Source organism: Tinamus guttatus, unplaced genomic scaffold (genome assembly GCF_059628265.1).
Source record: "Tinamus guttatus ecotype Peru unplaced genomic scaffold, ASM5962826v1 Tinamus_guttatus_pri_ptg000356l, whole genome shotgun sequence".
NCBI lineage: Eukaryota > Metazoa > Chordata > Aves > Tinamiformes > Tinamidae > Tinamus > Tinamus guttatus.
In genome coordinates, this window is record NW_028288890.1 from 4,296,276 (window position 1) to 4,315,319 (window position 19,044).

Consider the following 19,044-nt stretch of genomic DNA (forward strand, 5'->3'; position numbering starts at 1 on the left):
CATGGTTATATCCTTGTCTGCTAGAGTGCTCTCATCTTTCCCAAACACACAATCCTATGTGCAAGTAGATATACGCACAAAGAAATCAGCATTTTCAACTGGATACAGCATCCTGCAGTGACGCTACCAACGCTGAGTATAAAACTTCTGTTATTTTTTTGGTAGCTGCTTTTCATTGTATTCAATTATGGCATAAAAGGGGGGAATGCTAGTGTAGGACTTATCTATTTTCATCACTGATAGGCATAATTATTTTGAGAGTTTGATTAGCTGGGCAACACAAAGACATTTCTCAACAATATTTTTCTGATATATATGTGTGTGTGTGTGTGTGTATATGTATATATATATATATATATATATATGTATAAAACTTTCCAGAAAGAATGTGGCAAGTCCTATATTGAAATGGACTTCAACTTGACTGTGATTATTTTGAAAATGCCATTTTGAACACAACACATGCTACTGGTGCATTAATGTTTAGAACCTAATGGGCCTGGATGCGATTAATCATTGAACATATAGCAGTTTGTGTCCTACAGACAAAAAGCAAACAACAAAAGTGCTATTAATGCAATCCACATTTTTCCCTTAGACACATCAAATTTCCTTCATTAATGCCACATTGCTGCAACATAACTAATGACAATACCTGGTTAAGGTGAGAATTACAGCTACTAATCTTCACGTTTTTGGACAAAAGCAGATCCCCTCTGATTTGGAACTCATGGAGTAGTGTGCACACTGTTCCTGTACTGTGCTTAGATACTGCTTTTGTATTTGTGCCATATAAGCAGAAGCCTATGTTTTGGGATTTGCATCTCATCTCTGGCTTATAAACATATGTGAAAAATAATTTGAGATAAAGACTCCTACGCTTAAACACTTTACTGACACATATCCTGTCTGTAGATAATGCATATCCACCTCCTTTAGAAATAAATTCATAAACATACCAGGAGAGATTAAGACTTTACTGCAGATTAAGTTTCTAGAGGAAAGAACCTGCTATAAAATATGAATATTCATTGCTTGAGTGATACATACCCTCCTATTCTGAAGCTCAGCTTAGAACTCTGCTTGCTTTATAAATCAAAATTTCATTTATTTGATTCTTGGCAACCCCTGCAACACAGATTTTATAATTCTGTAGGCACTTGGACCGAAAGATCAAATTACTCTGCATATTTCCCACTGTGGTTATTTATCACTTTCTTCCTTTGCCGTTAAAAAGGGCTTTTGTCAGCTGAAATAAGTGCTTTTTGGGAAAGAGTACAGAAAACATTTAGGCACTTTTAAGAAATCTAAAAATCTATAAAAATACATGGCAAAATTTTTGTTCAGAATAAATTCTAATACAATGGAGCCCTCTTTGATCATGTACAGCTTGTCAAGTTCTAATGTCTTTGGTAATTTTGAAAGCTTTCATTTTAAAATAATGGATTTGCATGAATTCAGAATTACCTTTCACATTTTTGCATTTCTTCTGTATGAACTACCTACCAAAGCTTTAGCACTAAGGAGGCCCAGAACAAAAAGCAATTTTGGTAATGGTTCACAGGAACCATTTAGTCCACAAAGTCAGTCTGGCTATAGTCAACAGAAATGACTGAGAGGCCTGTTTCCATTCCCTTGTAATCTTACCCCTCCTGCCAACTTATCTTTGGGAAAGGTCCACTTGCTCCTTGGATGCCTTCCAGGAATGGTGTAAATGACCAAGAGTCCTCTATTGACTGTCACTCACTCTAGGCCTGTTGATTTAGCCTTCTGACCATACGTCTTTGCTCTGTTGCAGTTGTTTCTGTTTATTATTATTATATCTACCCTATGCAATTACTCCAGCTCTAGGCACTTCTTAGTATGGAGAATCTTTCAATTCAGAATGGGTCTAGCCCTGCCCGCATCATCAATAATTCTACCGGGATATAGCGATTAATGTTGGAAGGCACCTCTGGAGATCACCTTGTCCAACCCTCCTGCTCAAGCAGAGTCACTGAGAAGAAGTTGCCCAGGACCCTGTTCACATGACTTTTGATTTTCTCCAAGGAAGGAGACTCCACAACCTCTCTGAGCAATCCATTCCAGTGCCCTGTCACCCTCACGGCAAAGCTTTTCCTCATGTTCAGATTGAACTTCCATGTTGCAGTCTGTGGTCATTGCCTCTTGTCCTATTGCTGGACACCACTGAACAGTCTGGACCCATCTTCCTTACACCCTCCCTTCAGATACTTACACACATTGATCGTCTCTGACCACCTCTCCAGCCTGTCAAGGTCCCTCTAAAAAACAGCACAGCCCTCTGGTGTCTCAGCCACTCCCCCCAGTTCTGTATCATCAGCAAACTTGCTGAGTGTACACTATGTCCCTCCATCTAGGTCACTGATGAAGAGGTTGAACAATACTGGATCCCTGAGGGTCACCACAAGTTACAGGCCTCCAACTGAACTTTGTGCGACTGATCACAAGCCTTTGAGCTCTGCCATTTGGCCAGTTCTCAACTCATCTCACTATCTGCACAACTAGCCCACACTTCCTCAGCCTACCTCTGAGGCTGTTGTGGCAGTCAGGGTCAAAGCCTTCCTGACGTCAAGGCAGACAACATTCCCTGCTCTCACCTCATGTACCCAGGCAGTCATTCTATCATAGAAGGCTATTAGGTTGGTTAAGCACAATTTCCCCTTTTATAATGCATGCTGATTACTCCTGGTCACCTTCTTTTCCTTCATGTGCTTAGCCATAGTGTTTAGGATGAGCTGTTCTATCACTTTTGCAGGGATCAAGGTGAGGTCGGCCAGCCTGTATTTCCCTGGGCTCTCCTTGTTCTTCTTGAAGATAGGACACTAGTCACAAGTGAGTGACACTGGCTTTCTTCTAATCCTCAGGTACCTCTCCTGGTCTCCATGTCTTCTCAAAGATGATTAAGAGACGTCTAGCAACAATGTCTGCCAACTCCCTCAGCACTAATGGGTCCATCCCATTAGGGCCTGTGGATTTGTGGATGTCAGGTTTGCCTAAATGATTTATAACCTGATCCTCCTCCACCATTCATTTCTTCCGACTTTCATTTCTCCAGACGGTCTCCAGACTTCAGAACATTTCTCCACAGACTGGAGTTCCTGAGGGCTGGTCTCAGTAGTAAAGCCTGGAGCAAAGATGATGTGCAGTATATCTGCCCTCTCTGTATCCTTCGTCACCAGGACCTCTGCCTCACTCAGCACTGGACTTTCCATGGTCTTTTTTTACTGCTGATGTATTTAAAAACAGCAGTGACCAGGACCAGATGGTGCTCTGAGGAGCATTCAACAAACATCCTAGGTAACAGAAGATTTGGGTTTAAAGTCCTTCAGACCATTACTTAAACAGAGAACTGGTTCCCATTACCCTTTTTATTTATCAGGAAAGACGAAGGCACGAACTTGGACTTGGACTTTGCATATACTGAAGAGGGGGATGGAAGTTCAGAAACCACCTCTAAGCTCAGCTTTCTCTAGCAGCTAGCTCTAGTTGAGACTCCCTGCTCTGCATGTCTTTTGATACACCTAAATCCCAACTCTTGATACACCTACCTCCCATGCATTCAGCTGTTTAGACCTTTTAATCATCTAACTCTCCATCCCGGCTATTCTTGCAAAGTGGCAATATAACCCTGATTGCTCTACCTAATCTCTGTGAGCCAGCAGACCTACAGATTTTTGTCAGGCTTTCACTTAATACAAAAATGCAGAGTTTTAAAGATTATTAGCTACAATGAAAAATCATCTAGGTCTCCCATTTTTTCTCCTTATAAAGAATTCATTATATTTTATATTGCTATTTATTCGCTTTCACTAAGCATTTTATTTCCTAATTTTTAAACATGCTTGGCCCAGATAACATCTTAAACACTGTCAATATATTTCTACGACATTACTTTTTTGATTCACTGCTTTGTATTTTTCCTAAAAAATTTCATTTCTTGAGCAGTATCTATGTCATATGTAAATTTTTTTAAAAAATTATTTTTCTTTAACTGTTAGGGCCATTTGTCTCGCTGATTCACTCTACTGCAATTTCCTATTTTAAAAATTAATGTCAGAGTTCCACTTTTTGGTTCTTGGGCACTGCCTTTTATTACACTGAAGTCAATATTAGTGGCTCAATTATTGCTAGCTATTGAGTTAGTTCTTGCCTGTTACTTAACACTAAGTCAAGCATATCTTTCTGTGTACTTTAGTACTAGCTGTTCCAAGAAGCAGAAATTGCTTCTTTGAACTTACTCTTATTGTGCTATCTGACCACTTTATTCACAGGTAATTTAAGTCCCCATTATCATTTGGTTAGACTTTCCCACTTCTTTGATCTTTGTCAACATTAGGCACTCAACATCCTTTTGTTGATCCAGGAGCTAGTAGTATATAAGACTACTAATATATTTACTTTCTTATGGGTTGGGACTGTAACCCTCTACAAGCAATTAAGCAGGTGATTACAATTCTCCAACAGCACTGGGCATTGCAACATGGGCAGCACTCTCCATTTCGAGGATGTGCAATCTGTGATGATCACGCTGGATTCGCCACACCAGCGCGCAACTTGCTTCAATGGCTGGTTGTTATTGCTGTTAAAAGCATATGTCATGCTTCTTTTTTGACTTTATCTAGACTTCTTTTTCAGCTCTTGAATTGTATTCAACACCTAAAATAGGAATTAGGGTCCTCCTCGGACTCTATTATATCCCACCCTAATCAGAAGGTTCATGCTAAAACTAATATTTTAAAAATACTTTATTGGGTGGGGGAAAGGGAAAGAGAGCAGCTCTTGTGCTTTCTGGTTTCTGAGCCTTTAGGGAGTTTGTTCTGTGTTGGCAAGTTTTTCCTGCAGTCACAAACTAAAACAATGTGCTCCATGGCTTAATGAAAGTTGACTTTCTCATACAATCACCCAATTATATAACTGCTTAAGATTATAAGGAAACAAACAAAAACTACTGTGAGACTTGCAATAAAATAATGCGTGTGGGATAACTGATTAAATGCTTTGGTCTATTAACCAAGTTGACTGTTTTGCCTTCTGAAGCTTTTTTCTCCAGGTACGTTATGTAAAGTGACTGATCACTGCTTCGCTTTCTCTATAATAAATTTAGTTTGAATTTATACTTGTCTCTTTAAATCTCTTTGTTTGGGACTTTTTCAGATGTTATTCCTAAAACACTGGCACAGCTCTATACAGAACACTCCGATAAGCACCCCACTCACGTCATACCTGTTAACAGGACCATCCTTTCCCCTGTATGCAACACTAGAGTCACATACACTCAAATAAAATAAATTTTTTAAAAAGCTAAAGCTTAATCTTAATTATGGATACTTTACTAATGAGCCTTTAAGGGATGGCCTATTTCTCCAATAAAAAGTTTTTTATTTCATAATCTTAGATTTGCACATGAATCCTATTGTTATCCAATCTGAATTGGACAAACTCTTGAGCTCTTCTCAAGACTCTGAAGCAGCTCTATCCTTTTCCTTTTGAGACTATCTGTATTCTACTGTCTTCAGCTAACACAGTGAAATCTCTGCAATATCAAATGGAGCCTGAAGCATGGACAAGGAGGAAAGAAAGAGGACTTATTCATAAAAAAAAAAAGCTAACAGAGCAGAAATAACAAATACAGAGGTCCCAGAAATTGCAGTGGCAATCATATCCAAGGGAGCGGACCTGGCACACAGCTATAGGAACTGCAATTTGGAGAGCATGCAGAATCCTCAGTTGCTAGTGGATCTGCAGTTAGCAGCAAGATACAAAGTAGACCTTGCCCAAAAGGTCTGGTCCTTCCATGTTTAACAGCCGGCCTCTTTCTGCCTTCCGTGGACTTTCTCCACCTGAAGTGCAGGCCACGGCAGGAAGCTCAACAGAGATCTGAGCTTCTAACCATTTGGAAACTGCAAACTAGCACATAATGCTACTTCTGATTTATTGAGCAATAATTAATGCTTAGAGCATGTAACATCTGTGCACTGAACAGGCTCCAGGACGATTTCTGTGAGAAGTCTAAGGTGTTGGTTTTTTGACCTATAAAGCTTTAAGCGGCGCTGCCTGCTTGGGAAATTCCTCTCCCTTTGCATTGTGGAGGCTTGTTCAAAGACAATAGTACCTTGTTAGCAGATAGTTAACCACAAGGGTGTCAGTCTTTGCAGCAGATGGGGGACAGAGCCGAGAAAGACGAGGACTGAGGAACACCTCCCCCTGCCTCGTGTGCGACGTGTCTTGCCAGAAGAAAAGAAACAAAGCCAGACAACCGCGCAGGTGGCCAGATGCTGATTGGTTGTGCGCTTTGCAACACTTGTGTTAAGAAAGTATAAAAAGAAGTCGGTTTGGAAATAAAGTTGTCTCACTCTGCACCCCAGACTGAGTCCGTTTCTTCACAAGGTGCAACAAATGGCGCCCAACGTGGGGCACGAAGACTAGCTGTCTCTCCGGTTGCACCGCCCAGCTGAACTCCCGGGAATCACGCTGAAAGGAAGCGTAAGGATCAAGCTGAAAGGAAGCTTACTTTGTGTGCACACTAAAAGCCTCTTGAAAGGAAAGAGGTAAGCGGCTGGGAACTATGGGTTCATACCTAATGAAGGAACAAAAGGACGATTTAGAAGCTTCTCCTAAAAACTTGAAACCGCAAAGAAAAAAATTAGGTGAAGAAGAGCTGCAAAAGGTTCTTGCATGGGCTTCTAAAGACGATCCTTCGGTGAATAGTAAGAATGTTTTTAATCTGGAAAGATGGGACCAAATTGGGGTCCGACTGTGGGATAGTGCCACGCGCGGTGATAAGGCTGCTGCTAACCTGTTGCCACAATGGCGAGTTGTACTCGAAATATTGAAATCTCATAGTGGGTTGCAGTCGAACATAAATGACGGGATCGGGGCCCCTGCCATCCCCTCCGCGCCTCCTTTACCTCAATCGTGTCCTGATGAGAATCAGAAAAGAAAACGTGCTGCAAAAGCCTTTGCGGTACTGCCACCTGATGAACAGGACGATGATCCTTTTGGTCCGGGTCCTATTGACCCTGGAAAGGAGCCAGACCTATACCCCCCGGATCCTCACGATAAATGGGCCTCAGTAAAACGAGGAGCAAAACAGGCGGGGGATGTGGGCATGCTGAAAGCCTTTCCCGTTATCTGTGCACCAGACCAGAATCCGCGTTGGGAAGGTTTGTCGTATAATCTTATTAAGGACGTGCGACGTACGGTGACAGATCATGGCCTTGGCGCACCATGTACCGCCCACCTTATACAATCTCTTTGTGATTCTTCGGTTTTTACTCCCCATGATTTTAAAACTTTGTTTCGCCTCATTATGACTGATATGCAATACACGATGTGGGAATCGAAAATGAGAGAGCTTGCTCGAGCTCAGGGGGAGGAAAACCAGCGGCTGTCGAAAAAAGGTCCTTTACGGGCTGTTACTGTGGACGTGCTAATGGGGGAGGGCGATCACAGTGCTACAACAGCACAAGCAGAAATCCCCCCTGAGGGCTTGCAACAAGTTAAGGCACTTGCTCTCCGCGCCCTTAAGGCCGTTCCGGAGAGTGGTAAACAAAGACAACCTTTTGTTAGCATAAGACAAGATGCGAATGAGCCATATATGAAGTTTTTGGATCGGCTTAATGAGGCTCTGGAGAAACAAATTGATAATGAACAAGCACGAAGCTACATTTTTAAGCAACTAGCAGTTGAGAATGCTAACCCTGATTGCCAGAGAGTTTTGCGGCCACTAAAGGACCCTACTATTGATGACATGCTAAAAGCATGTATTAATGTCGGTACCAAACAGTATGAATATTCACTGATGGCCGAAACATTTGCAACAATGTCTATGAAAAAGCCATGTTTTGCTTGTGGCCAATTTGGGCATATTCGTAAATACTGTCCGAAAACACAAGCAAACAAAGGAGCGCCTGGACTATGTCCGCGCTGCCACAAAGGACAACACTATGCTAATCAGTGTCGATCAAAATTTGATAAGGAAGGTCGACCGCAAGCCCCTTCGGGAAACTTCAAGCGGAGCGCGGCAAGGGGTCGCGCCATGACGGCAAATCACCCCTCGGAGTGGCTCCCACCGGGAAGCAGCCGCCGCTTGTGCGCCAGCACAAGCGGCAGCGCCGGGGTGGACCTGGCCACCACAATAGAAGTGCTAATTACTGATACATCAGTTGTGCTAATTCCAACTGGTGTCCACGGCCCCCTGGGGCGAGGAATGGCAGCACTATTGATTGGGCGATTTTCAACAACGAGACAAGGGCTGTTTGTGTTACCTGCAGTTATCAACGCAGATTTCAAAGGAGAAATTAAGATAATGGTATGGACTCCGATACCACCCTGTACTGTGCCAGCAGGAAGCCGAATAGCACAATTAGTATACTTTTTACCACAGACACCAAACGCTGCAAACATTAACCATGGCACAGGCTCTTTTGGGTCCACAGGGCATGAAATTTTCTGGACTCAACAGATAACTATGAATCGCCCGCAGATATCCTGTACGCTACAAGCAGGACTGATAAAATTTAATGTACAAGGAATTTTAGATAGTGGAGCAGATGTTACAGTCATCGCTGCCTCACAATGGCCAAACAGTTTACCCCTAGTTAAGGCACATACATCGCTTTCAGGAATTGGTGGGCAGAGTACTCCAATGCAAAGCAAAAGATTGATAAATATTATTGGCCCAGAAGGAAGAACTGCAAACATTAGGCCATTTATATTGCCTGGATCCATCACCTTGTGGGGGAGAGACTGTTTGAGTCAATGGGGCATGCAGTTAAGCACGGATTTTTCTTAGGGGTCACTATCCAGCAGCAGGTCCCACCCATGATTTGGAAAACGGACAAGCCAGTGTGGGTAGATCAGTGGCCCCTTCCACAAAATAAACTGCTGCAATTACACAAGTTAGTAGATGAACAATTGCAAGCTGGTCATATAGTTCCTACTACAAGCCCCTGGAACACGCCAGTTTTTGTAATTCAAAAGAAAAATAATTCCTGGAGGCTGTTACATGACCTTAGAAAAATCAATGAAGTCATCGAAGATATGGGAGCCTTACAGCCTGGACTCCCTTCTCCAGCAATGTTACCTCAAACATGGACTTTGATAGTAATCGATTTGAAAGACTGTTTCTTTACCATTCCACTTGCACCGCAAGATGCACCTCGGTTTGCATTTTCTGTACCTTCCATCAATGCTATGGAACCGCATAGCAGATACCATTGGAGAGTTCTGCCACAAGGCATGAAAAATAGTCCTACATTATGTCAACAATTTGTGGCAGCAGTTTTAAGCCCAATACGCAAATATTTTGATAATGTCCTCATCTATCACTATATGGACGATATATTGATTGCTGCAGAGCAAAAGGAAACAGCAGAAGAGGCTCTGCATCAGATTACGCGAGCAGCATCAGCTGCAGGATTAAGAATTGCGGAAGATAAAGTACAGGAAAGTCCGCCTTGGCGATATTTAGGATGGAGAATTTCTGATCATCAAATTCGACCACAATCATTGACCTTAAAGACAGACATAAGGACTTTGAATGATCTTCAAAAACTTTTGGGAACTATTAATTGGATCCGTCCCTCCTTAGGAATTTCCACAGAAGAATTACATCCTCTATTTAAGCTCTTAGAAGGAGACACGAGTTTGACATCCTCAAGAAAGCTCACTCCTCCCGCGCGAGCTGCGCTTGGTAAAGTTGTGGACAAATTAACCACTCAGACTGTTCACAGACGAAAGCAGAATTATCCTGTCAGTCTTTTTGTTTTTTATTCTAGCTTCCAACCTTATGGCTTATTAGCACAATGGATACCACAGGACGCATGTCCATTAATAATCTTAGAGTGGGTGTTTCTGCCTCATAATTTTGGCAAAACTGTCACCACCGCTATTGATATGATTGCAATGGTTATTCAAAAAGGAAGAGAGCGTTTGATGTTTCTAGATGGCACAGAGCCTAATATTATTTATTTACCACTTGATACAAAACAATTAACCTTTTTGACTCACCAGTCTTTTGTTTTTCAGTGTGCCTTGGCAGATTATCCAGGACAGATAAGTATTCACTTTCCAGGACATAAAATCATACAGTCTTTCAACTCTCTTTCTCTATTACCTCTTTGCCATTTGAGCCTTACGCCAATACCTGATGCTCTTACAGTATTTACTGACGGCTCGGGTAGGACAGGTCGTGCAGTTGTAGTCTGGAGAAATGATGAAGGGCATTGGGAGAGCGACATACATGTTGTCACAGGTTCACCGCAAATAGTGGAATTATCTGCAGTCGTCCGCGTCTTTACGCGATGGCCCTCTGCAGTTAACATTATAACAGACTCTGCCTATGTTGCAGGATTAGTCTCTAGGTTAGAACATTCGTTTTTAAAAGAGGTTTCAAACGAGACCCTCTTTGCGCTTCTTTGGAAGCTTAGATGGCTATTAAACAGAAGGATTTATCCGTACTTTATCCAACATGTACGCTCGCACACCTCACTGCCTGGACCTATTAGCGAAGGTAATGCTCAAGCAGACAGCCTTGCAGGAGCTGTAGTTCTGCCAGATCGCTTTGCACAAGCACGTTTGTCGCATGACTTTTATCACCAAAATGCAAAAGCGTTACGGAGGTCGTTCCAGTTGACTCAGGAACAAGCTAGACAAATCATACAGTCATGCCCAGACTGCCAGCGCATTTTACCAGTACCATCCATCGGTGTAAACCCTCGCGGTCTTTCTGTGCTTGAAATTTGGCAATCAGATGTAACGCATATCCCTGAATTTGGCAGATTTAAATATGTACATGTTTCTGTTGATACCTTCTCATCCTGTATCTATGCTTCTGTACATACAGGTGAGAAGGCCAAGGACGTATGTCGACACTTTATTATGGCCTTTGCAATATTGGGAGTGCCAAAAACTATAAAAACTGACAATGGTCCAGCCTATATAGCGCAAAAAACACAAATATTCTTTCAACAATGGGGAATCCAACATATCACAGGTATCCCCCATTCACCCACAGGCCAAGCTATTATCGAGCGCACACATGGCACCCTTAAAAATATGTTACAAAAACAAAAAAGGGGGAGTGTAGGCTTATCCCCACAGGAACGCATAGCGAAAGCTTGCTATGTGTTGAATTTTTTAAATCGCTGGACAGAAGAGGGCCCCCCTATATACCAACATTTTGATTCACAGAGACAACACAAAGTTCAGGATAAAGCCCAGGTTATCATCAAAAACCCACAGACAAATCAGTGGGAAGGGCCTTTTTCTTTAATAACCTGGGGTAGAGGATATGCTTGTGTTTCTACAGGCTCAGGGCCAAGATGGGTACCTGCTCGATGGATTAAGCCTTTTTTAACACAGTCATCACCATCATCCACACCACCGTGACATCATCCACACAGCAGTGGATGCTGTCCCAAGCTAAAACCTACATATGGGTAATTCTGGCCAATCAAATTTGACAGGACATGTTATACTATCTAGTCCAGTAAATCCGTTTGTAACCTGTCTAGTAGGACAGCCTGTTGATGTTTGGCATATTTCGTTTATTGTTAGTGTGCCTGCTTTGTTTCTTGTTATGTGTTTAAGGATAGATCATTTAATTAAGTCATGGCTGTTCAAACAAAAACAAATAAAGAAGGGTGAGATGTGGAGGCTTGTTCAAAGACAATAGTACCTTGTTAGCAGATAGTTAACCACAAGGGTGTCAGTCTTTGCAGCAGATGGGGGACAGAGCCGAGAAAGACGAGGACTGAGGAACACCTCCCCCTGCCTCGTGTGCGACGTGTCTTGCCAGAAGAAAAGAAACAAAGCCAGACAACCGCGCAGGTGGCCAGATGCTGATTGGTTGTGCGCTTTGCAACACTTGTGTTAAGAAAGTATAAAAAGAAGTCGGTTTGGAAATAAAGTTGTCTCACTCTGCACCCCAGACTGAGTCCGTTTCTTCACAAGGTGCAACATTGCATCACCGCAGAGCAGCGCTGATCCCGCTCCCGGCCTGGAGCGGCCCAGCCGCGCGGGGCCTGGCTGGACAGCCTGCAAAAACTGAAACCCAACATTTCCCAAAAGAACTGCTCGCCGAGACAGCCCTGGGAGAAGGGATCTGATGTTCAAATTATTTTGGAGGTAAGATTTTTTAAGTTAGTTTCCTCAAATTTAATACTCATGATCAAAGTTGTTTGCTGTAGAGGATCCTAAAGAACATGATAGGAAGAAAATGAAAACAAGAAAGCATTCTGGTAGACATATCTTTGGTGAGTATCTACTTTATGCCAAATTTTCTTGGATAAAATTAAGAGCCTATTTTTAAAGATATATTGACCAAAATAATATAAACATAATTATAATTCAAAGAGATTTTTACTTGAATACAGGACTAGTTCCGCAGCCCTCATATTTAAGCAATGCGGTTAAAACCCTGAATTAACACAGCATTATTCTGAGAAAAGGAGTGAATTGTGCATTCTTTTTTTTCTGAGATAACTTATGCACTTTATGTTCTCATGTGATGTCACGATGGCTGACTGCGCCTTACTCATTCTGACATATCCCAGTAGAAGAAGCCAAAAATGGTGCAAGAGCTAGTCCTCTCTTCCTAACCCAGGAATTGCAAAAACTAATCATGTTAGGTACCTAAATTACAGATAAAGAACCAATTATGAAGGTACCTGTGAACACTTTATTTAAGTAAGAATTCCAGTGAAATCAAAGGTAAAGCCTACCACCTCGGGATTCTGCAAAATGGAGATGTTGGCAACTACATTTGAAGCAGGACGTTCCAATAAAGGACAATTTATGTGAATTTAATATCTTACTGTTTAGAAGTGAACTACAAATGCGCTCTCCTATTAGTTTCTTACTTATTTTGTCCCTTAACAGTTATGGTGGTAGATCAGTGTGCATCTCAAGACTCACTTTTCCAAAGGCAGGAATAAACTGTAGGATCAAGCCCCAGATATTTTTTAAATAGCATTATGAGCTCTAATACACAACGGCACAATTAGCAACTGCACCATAACACGCACAGAGAGGTCCCAGGCAAAGCTACACACGGCCTCTCCCAACACCGTGCCAGGCACCATGGAAACACCCTGCTGCAGGAGCCCAGATACCCCGTGTCCTGATGTGAGACTCCGATCCTAAAACCAGATCCAAACGGGTGAGCGCTTTAAAACAAGACTCAGTCTGTGGGAAAAAGAATAGGAATGACCACCTGAGCAAACTAGTTGTGGGATCAGAGCCTAAGAAAGAGATACACGGTACAGTTCAGTATCTGTTTACATAAATTACACAGATAAGATTAGTGTTTCCCCAACCTTCTTCTTTGGAGGATGATTTTTAAAGAAGGAAACTCATTTGTAAATCCAACCCTATTCACGGTGTAGTATTCAAAACACCTAGTTTGTCTGGGCTTCCAAGGTGACTTCACACACTACCAAAGCCACATCTGGAACCGCTGCTGCGAGCGGCGCACGACAGGGGTTATCTTCTTGTTCCGAAAAGGTCTATCCTCTAGACTCTGCGCTCATTGCAACACCGCTCCAGCTTTTGGTATGGAATCAATATTGACTTTCCTGGACATTGCCTCATGACAGAACAGGACCTTGAGTACATTTGTCTAAGATATTTTTTTATCCTGGTAATATAATTTTATAACAGGGCTTTCATTCTGAATAGTTCTAAAGGCTTCACAGGCAGCTTTAACAGCCTCGGCAGGCTCTCCATGTGCTCTGCAGCCAGGTGATCGGGCTGGAAGGCCAGCTTCTTTTCTTCCAAAACCATAAAATATTTATTATTTTAAATTCACAAACTACCGATTTGATTAAGATTGCAAAACAGCTCATTTAAAAAGGCAAAACAGGCAAGAGCCATGCAAAAGTTAATATTTAATATTCATGCAGGATATTTTATCTATCCAGATGAATTTTGCTGTATTTACCTCTCCAGAATATAACACGTGACTCCAACAAATGGCGACCAGAGACAGCCCATGAAGGTACCAGCGTATTGTGCTGCCTCGAGAAGCAGAGCTTAAAAAACAGCACGCAGAAGAGGAGGCTCCTGCTGACGAGCGGAGCCGTCTCCCGCGGCACCTGCATCTTTTGGCAAGATGTTCACATGCTCTCCACTCTCAGTAAACATCAGAAAGCAGCACTAATTTCATTTACAAAAATATACAGTGATGACACCACAGGAAGCATCGTGGTGAGAACGATTTCCAGGAACAGCCAATACGCGAGGACAAAACTAGCAGCAGCAACAAATCTGGTGGGCAGAACGTGGACGTGCATCGTAACTGGAGCGGAGCCCTCTCCAGCAGGAGAGGTGTAAAGGAAACCTTAAGGATTTCATACAAAATGTTGCTCCTTTTGGACAGATCTTTCCTGTGTCCCCAAACGTGACTCAATGCACTCTGCTTTATAACACCAATTAAGCTATGCAATAACCTTCTTGGGATCAGCTGACTATATCCAAAATTCAACACTATTACAAGCACAATCGCAGACCATGACAGCACGAAGAATCAACCACTAATACATATATATATATGCATGCCTAAATATGTACATGGAAGATATATAGGCACTTCTCCCTTAGAACAGTATGTGAGCTTCAAGAGCAGTAACACAAAGGAGCAAAGCAAACAGGTGGACAGCTCACACCAAAAAAATAACTTGTTTCTTAGGTTATAAATCTGTAATCGGGAAATAAAACCATATCCATTCCACTAGCTGCTGAGTAGTACGGAAAGCAGGAAGAGGAGGACTGAGAAGACCCACAGAAATGGATAGAGCAGAGGGGCTCTTACCTGCAGCAGTTTGCCTTCCGCTGGAGTAACCTCAGCAACGTTTGCAAACTCTCCCTCCAGGGTGATGGGCTCCACTTGCAAGGGGGTCACCCGGATGATGGCTTTCTGCGCTGCTGCTCGCTCCGATTCCACGGCGGCCGCCAGCACCAGCCGTGTGTGGCCGAGTCCGACCTGCAGCGTAGCCATGAGCAGCCAAGGCCAGAGGAGAGCCAGCTGCCGCGGGGGGCCAGCACTCATGCTACCAGCTGCAGCAGCGCGCGCCCCGGCCACACATACCGCTCGGGCCCGCGTCCTCACCCCGCCGGCGCGCTCCAACGGCACCAGAGCTCCTGCGGGCTCAGGGCGTGCGACTGCCCTCGCTGGGCGCAGGAGAAAGAGAGAGGGGCTCGGGTACCTCCAGCTTTCTCCTGCCCACGCCGCTTAGGGAATTTCTTCCCTACTTCTCGCCACCACGGTTTCTCTTCCGCGGTGCCACGTGCTCAAAGGTCCCTGGAAGCTCAGAAACATATTTAAACCCAAAGTAATCAAAAACAAACAAACAAAAAAAGCCCCAAATCCTAAATTAAGTGTCCTTTCTCCTCCAACAACTAAAGGCAGAGATCGGTGATAGAGAATGGGCAGATCACGAGCAAGAAATTAGTTCAGACACACAGGAACACCGTGCAGCAGTAAAAACTCTTCAGTCCTGCAGAGAGGAGGAACACGGAGATTTCCCCATGGGAGTGATGACCTTGCCTCTCCAGTCCAAGGTTTAGGAAGATCAACAGGTTCAAAATATCCATCTCAAATGTCCCTAAAAGATGATTTACCTTCTTGCCAGCAAGTCATCTTTTCCCCAGTGTAAGCTCATGCTCTTCATTTTTAATGTTACCTGCAGTCATCCGGATCCTTCTTGAAAAGTACACAGGAGGTATTTCTTGAATTTATATTTATAGAAAAAGCACACTATGGTGTGATTCTCCTCCAGGTCTTCCCGAATCCTTCCATCCTTGTTCTGCCAGAAATGCTTCACTTACGTTTGGAGATCGATTTTCGTTTTCTCCATGTTAATCTGTTTTCAGATGCAGTTCTCAAAGACCATTAGTTGAACAAGCAGCTTCTCTTCATAATTTTAAGTTCCCAGGAAATAAAAAGGTTTTAGAAGTTTAAGGGCAGAAACCAAGCAAAAAATTGCAACGCATCTTATTCCTCTCACACTATTTCTTCAGGCACTTGAGTTCCAACATTAGCTCTTCCAAACACATATTAATAAGATCCTAAATAGAGGCCCCACAAAATAAAATATAAAGTTCCATGGTGCACGCAAAGCTCACATGAAATGTATGGAGGAGTCTTCATAACTGGGCCAGTAGATACTGAGGGAATGGGCAACCAAAGCGAATGTTGCACTGGCCACTCCGCTGTGAAGAGAAAAAGTGATTTGGAGGAGGAAAAAAAAAAAAAAAAAAAGGCAGCAGATCCGCAAACCTGTTTCACAGAGCGCCTGCTGGGCTCCACGGGAGCTGAGACAGATGGAAATATTCGTATAAATCCTGCACAGAAGCTATTTCCAATCGCTTAGGAGAACTGTGCAGGTCTGCTGAGGCTGGTCTTCGAGCAGCAGCAAGGAGCAGCCCTGCCTCGCGTCCCCGCGGCAGCAGGCAGGTAGGCGCGAGCGCAGCCCCACAGCGCACGGAGGCTCCAGCGAGATCAAAGGGAGAAAATTACAGCAGACAGAGAGCTCCCGGGGCAGGCATGGCTGAACGCAAAGTGTCCGCATGGAAGCTCAGAGACTTGAGAAAGCAGCCCAAAACATTTCTGGGGAAGAAAAAAAAAATAATAATAATCCCTTTAAAACGCCAACGTCTCTCCCCTCGTTACGGCGCGTGCAATTATCGGCTCTGCGCGGAGCAAGCGCCCCAGAAGAGAAATGGAAACATCAGCCCCGAGCCAGCAGTGAAGCCAGGCGGGCCGTTTTATTATCGAGCAGGCAGAGAAATCCCACAGGAACGGGGTGCAGAGCAGCCAGGAAGAGGGGTCTTGCTCAAGTTGTAGGAAAGCTTTTTCGTGCCGAAAAATAGGAGCAGGCGCTTCTGGATAAATCCCAGGCTGCGGTTTGTCGTCGCTGCGTTCCCAGCTCTTTGCCTCCCTCCCCTGGGACTGCGGGGCTCTCTACCTGCTGACACAAAGTGAGGGTGGAGCAGCTGGCGGCAACACCCCCGGCCGCGGCTGCGAGCTCCGGGACTCCCTCTCCTGCTCCCCTGCTTTACTGCATTCCCCGGCGCGGGCCCTGCTCGCTCGGCCTTCCCGAGCGCGCGCATGGAAATCAGCGCCGCTCGCCGCCCCGCCGAAGCTGCGCCCAAAAAGATTAGAATGAAAAAATAAATGAATAAGCCAGCAGAAAGCGCCAAGGCGGCTCGAGCAAGGAAGGACGGGGGCCGTTTGTCACCGCCAGCTCCAGCTCCGCACCCAACCGTCCTGGGGGCGCTCCAAATGGCACCGAGCCAGGATCTAAAGCAACTTCCCGCACTAGAATGTACTGATTTATTGCAGCCTTATGTCTTGGGCCCTGGGAAGGGCTCCGTCCATTTCACGCGCGGCCTTTCTTCGGCTCTCGCTAATTTAGATTCAGGAGCCCCTTTTCTAGTTGCTACTGCGAGAAGGTTTCAGGTCAGGCTGATGTCAGAGGTCTGGAATTCAACTGTTATTCTCCTCTGACATCACTGAGAGGTGAATAATACTATAGGTCAGACCTATAACCTCAAAGTAAGGTTGCAACTGGAAATGTGTAAATCGGCGTGTGATGGAGTGGTGCTCGAGGAGGATACTCAGAAATTAATGCAGAAACAATGAGGAGGATGCAGAAAGCCCACGACGGAGCCCGGGCTGCGGAGGGTCAGGCCCTGTCACCCGCGGTGCGCACGAGAAAGCGCGCTCAGGAAAGTGAAGAGATTAGTGGCTTTTTTAGTTACCCGTCGAGCCAAACTAATCCCTGGAGGAACTCCACAGAAATTAGGAAGTTACATAAAATGAAAAATTGGTCCACTGATTTTTAACTTGTCTATGTAATAATGATTATTTTTTGATAAAAGCGTAAGCAGCAATCGCTGAAGTGCAAAATACTTATTTTCCACTATGATCATCTGTCATTTTGTAATTTAACATTCACAGATTAAATATAAATGCAATGTCTATTTAAGTTTAAAAGTTTCATTTATTGCAGATTGCTGCAATCATGTTGCCTAAGCAGGGATGTAAAGGAACAGCTTCGAGGTAAACCAAATTCCCTTTTTTTCTCATGAACAAGAAAACAGTTAAAGACATGTCTTGTTACAGAAGTCACTATTTATTATTTACTGACCGAGCTACATTCACATTAAGGTGCTAAAATGCTGAGACATTCAATCGAGAGGGTTACCTGAGACTTGTGAGGCCTCGCGCAGTTTTATGCTACTCTCCTAAAAGTAGCGAGTGCCCTTTCTCCTTTGCTCTCCTGTGGTTATGTCAGAGAGAGTTGGTTAAGGACAAAGACAGCTTATGTGCGTGTGTACTCTGCACGCGATGCATGGCAGGAGATCCAGCTCCACAGTTGTTTTAAAAACAGCATATTAAAAATTCTAATATTAGAATTTCATAATTTGTCTTTACAAGGATACCGCGTTATCTAAGACATTAAGACTCCCCTACCATAAATCCCCAAAAGCATCAAATCTTTTTGTGGCAATCAGGAAGAAGAAAGGCAAGCTAAGAAGTTCCCTTTTTATTTTATTTGAATTAAAGAGGTAGCAACTTCAGCTTGACAAGGCTGAATTCTTGTGGTCTCCAACTCCTTCCACCTTGAGTCTAGGAAGTCTAGCCTGATGCCCTCAAATCTTCCTTTTAATGGCACAGACTACCACAGCACACAGACCTGCACTATTCCCACAGCACATTACGCAGCCAGGAAGCACAAAACCAAGCTCAGATAGTAAAGCTGCGTCTATATTATCCAACACCTTTTAACTACCAGAATATTCTCCTTCATTTAGAGATGGTGTCCTTATATTTTCACTTGAGAAGGAGGACTTGAATATTAAACACCTAGCCTTTCATTACTAAAGCCAATAGATGTGTACCACATGTATGTTATAAATAATACAGAATGACAAATCTGAGGACAACCAGTCTAGTAATGCTCCCACTAGTCATGACCTACAAGTATTTCCATATTGCATTGGACTAGTTTGGAGTGC

The 19,044-nt window shown here is 43.6% G+C and overlaps 1 protein-coding gene across 1 annotated transcript in view; it reads right to left on the minus strand.

Annotated features, from left to right (window-relative positions):
* RNF43 (ring finger protein 43) overlaps positions 1-15,070 on the minus strand; it is a 67,321-nt gene extending 52,251 nt beyond the window's left edge. The window contains exon 1 of the mRNA XM_088530126.1: positions 14,834-15,070. Coding sequence (XP_088386252.1) covers positions 14,834-15,070 — 237 coding nt within the window. The remainder of the gene's footprint in view (positions 1-14,833) is intronic.
* Positions 15,071-19,044: the final 3,974 nt, after the last annotated feature.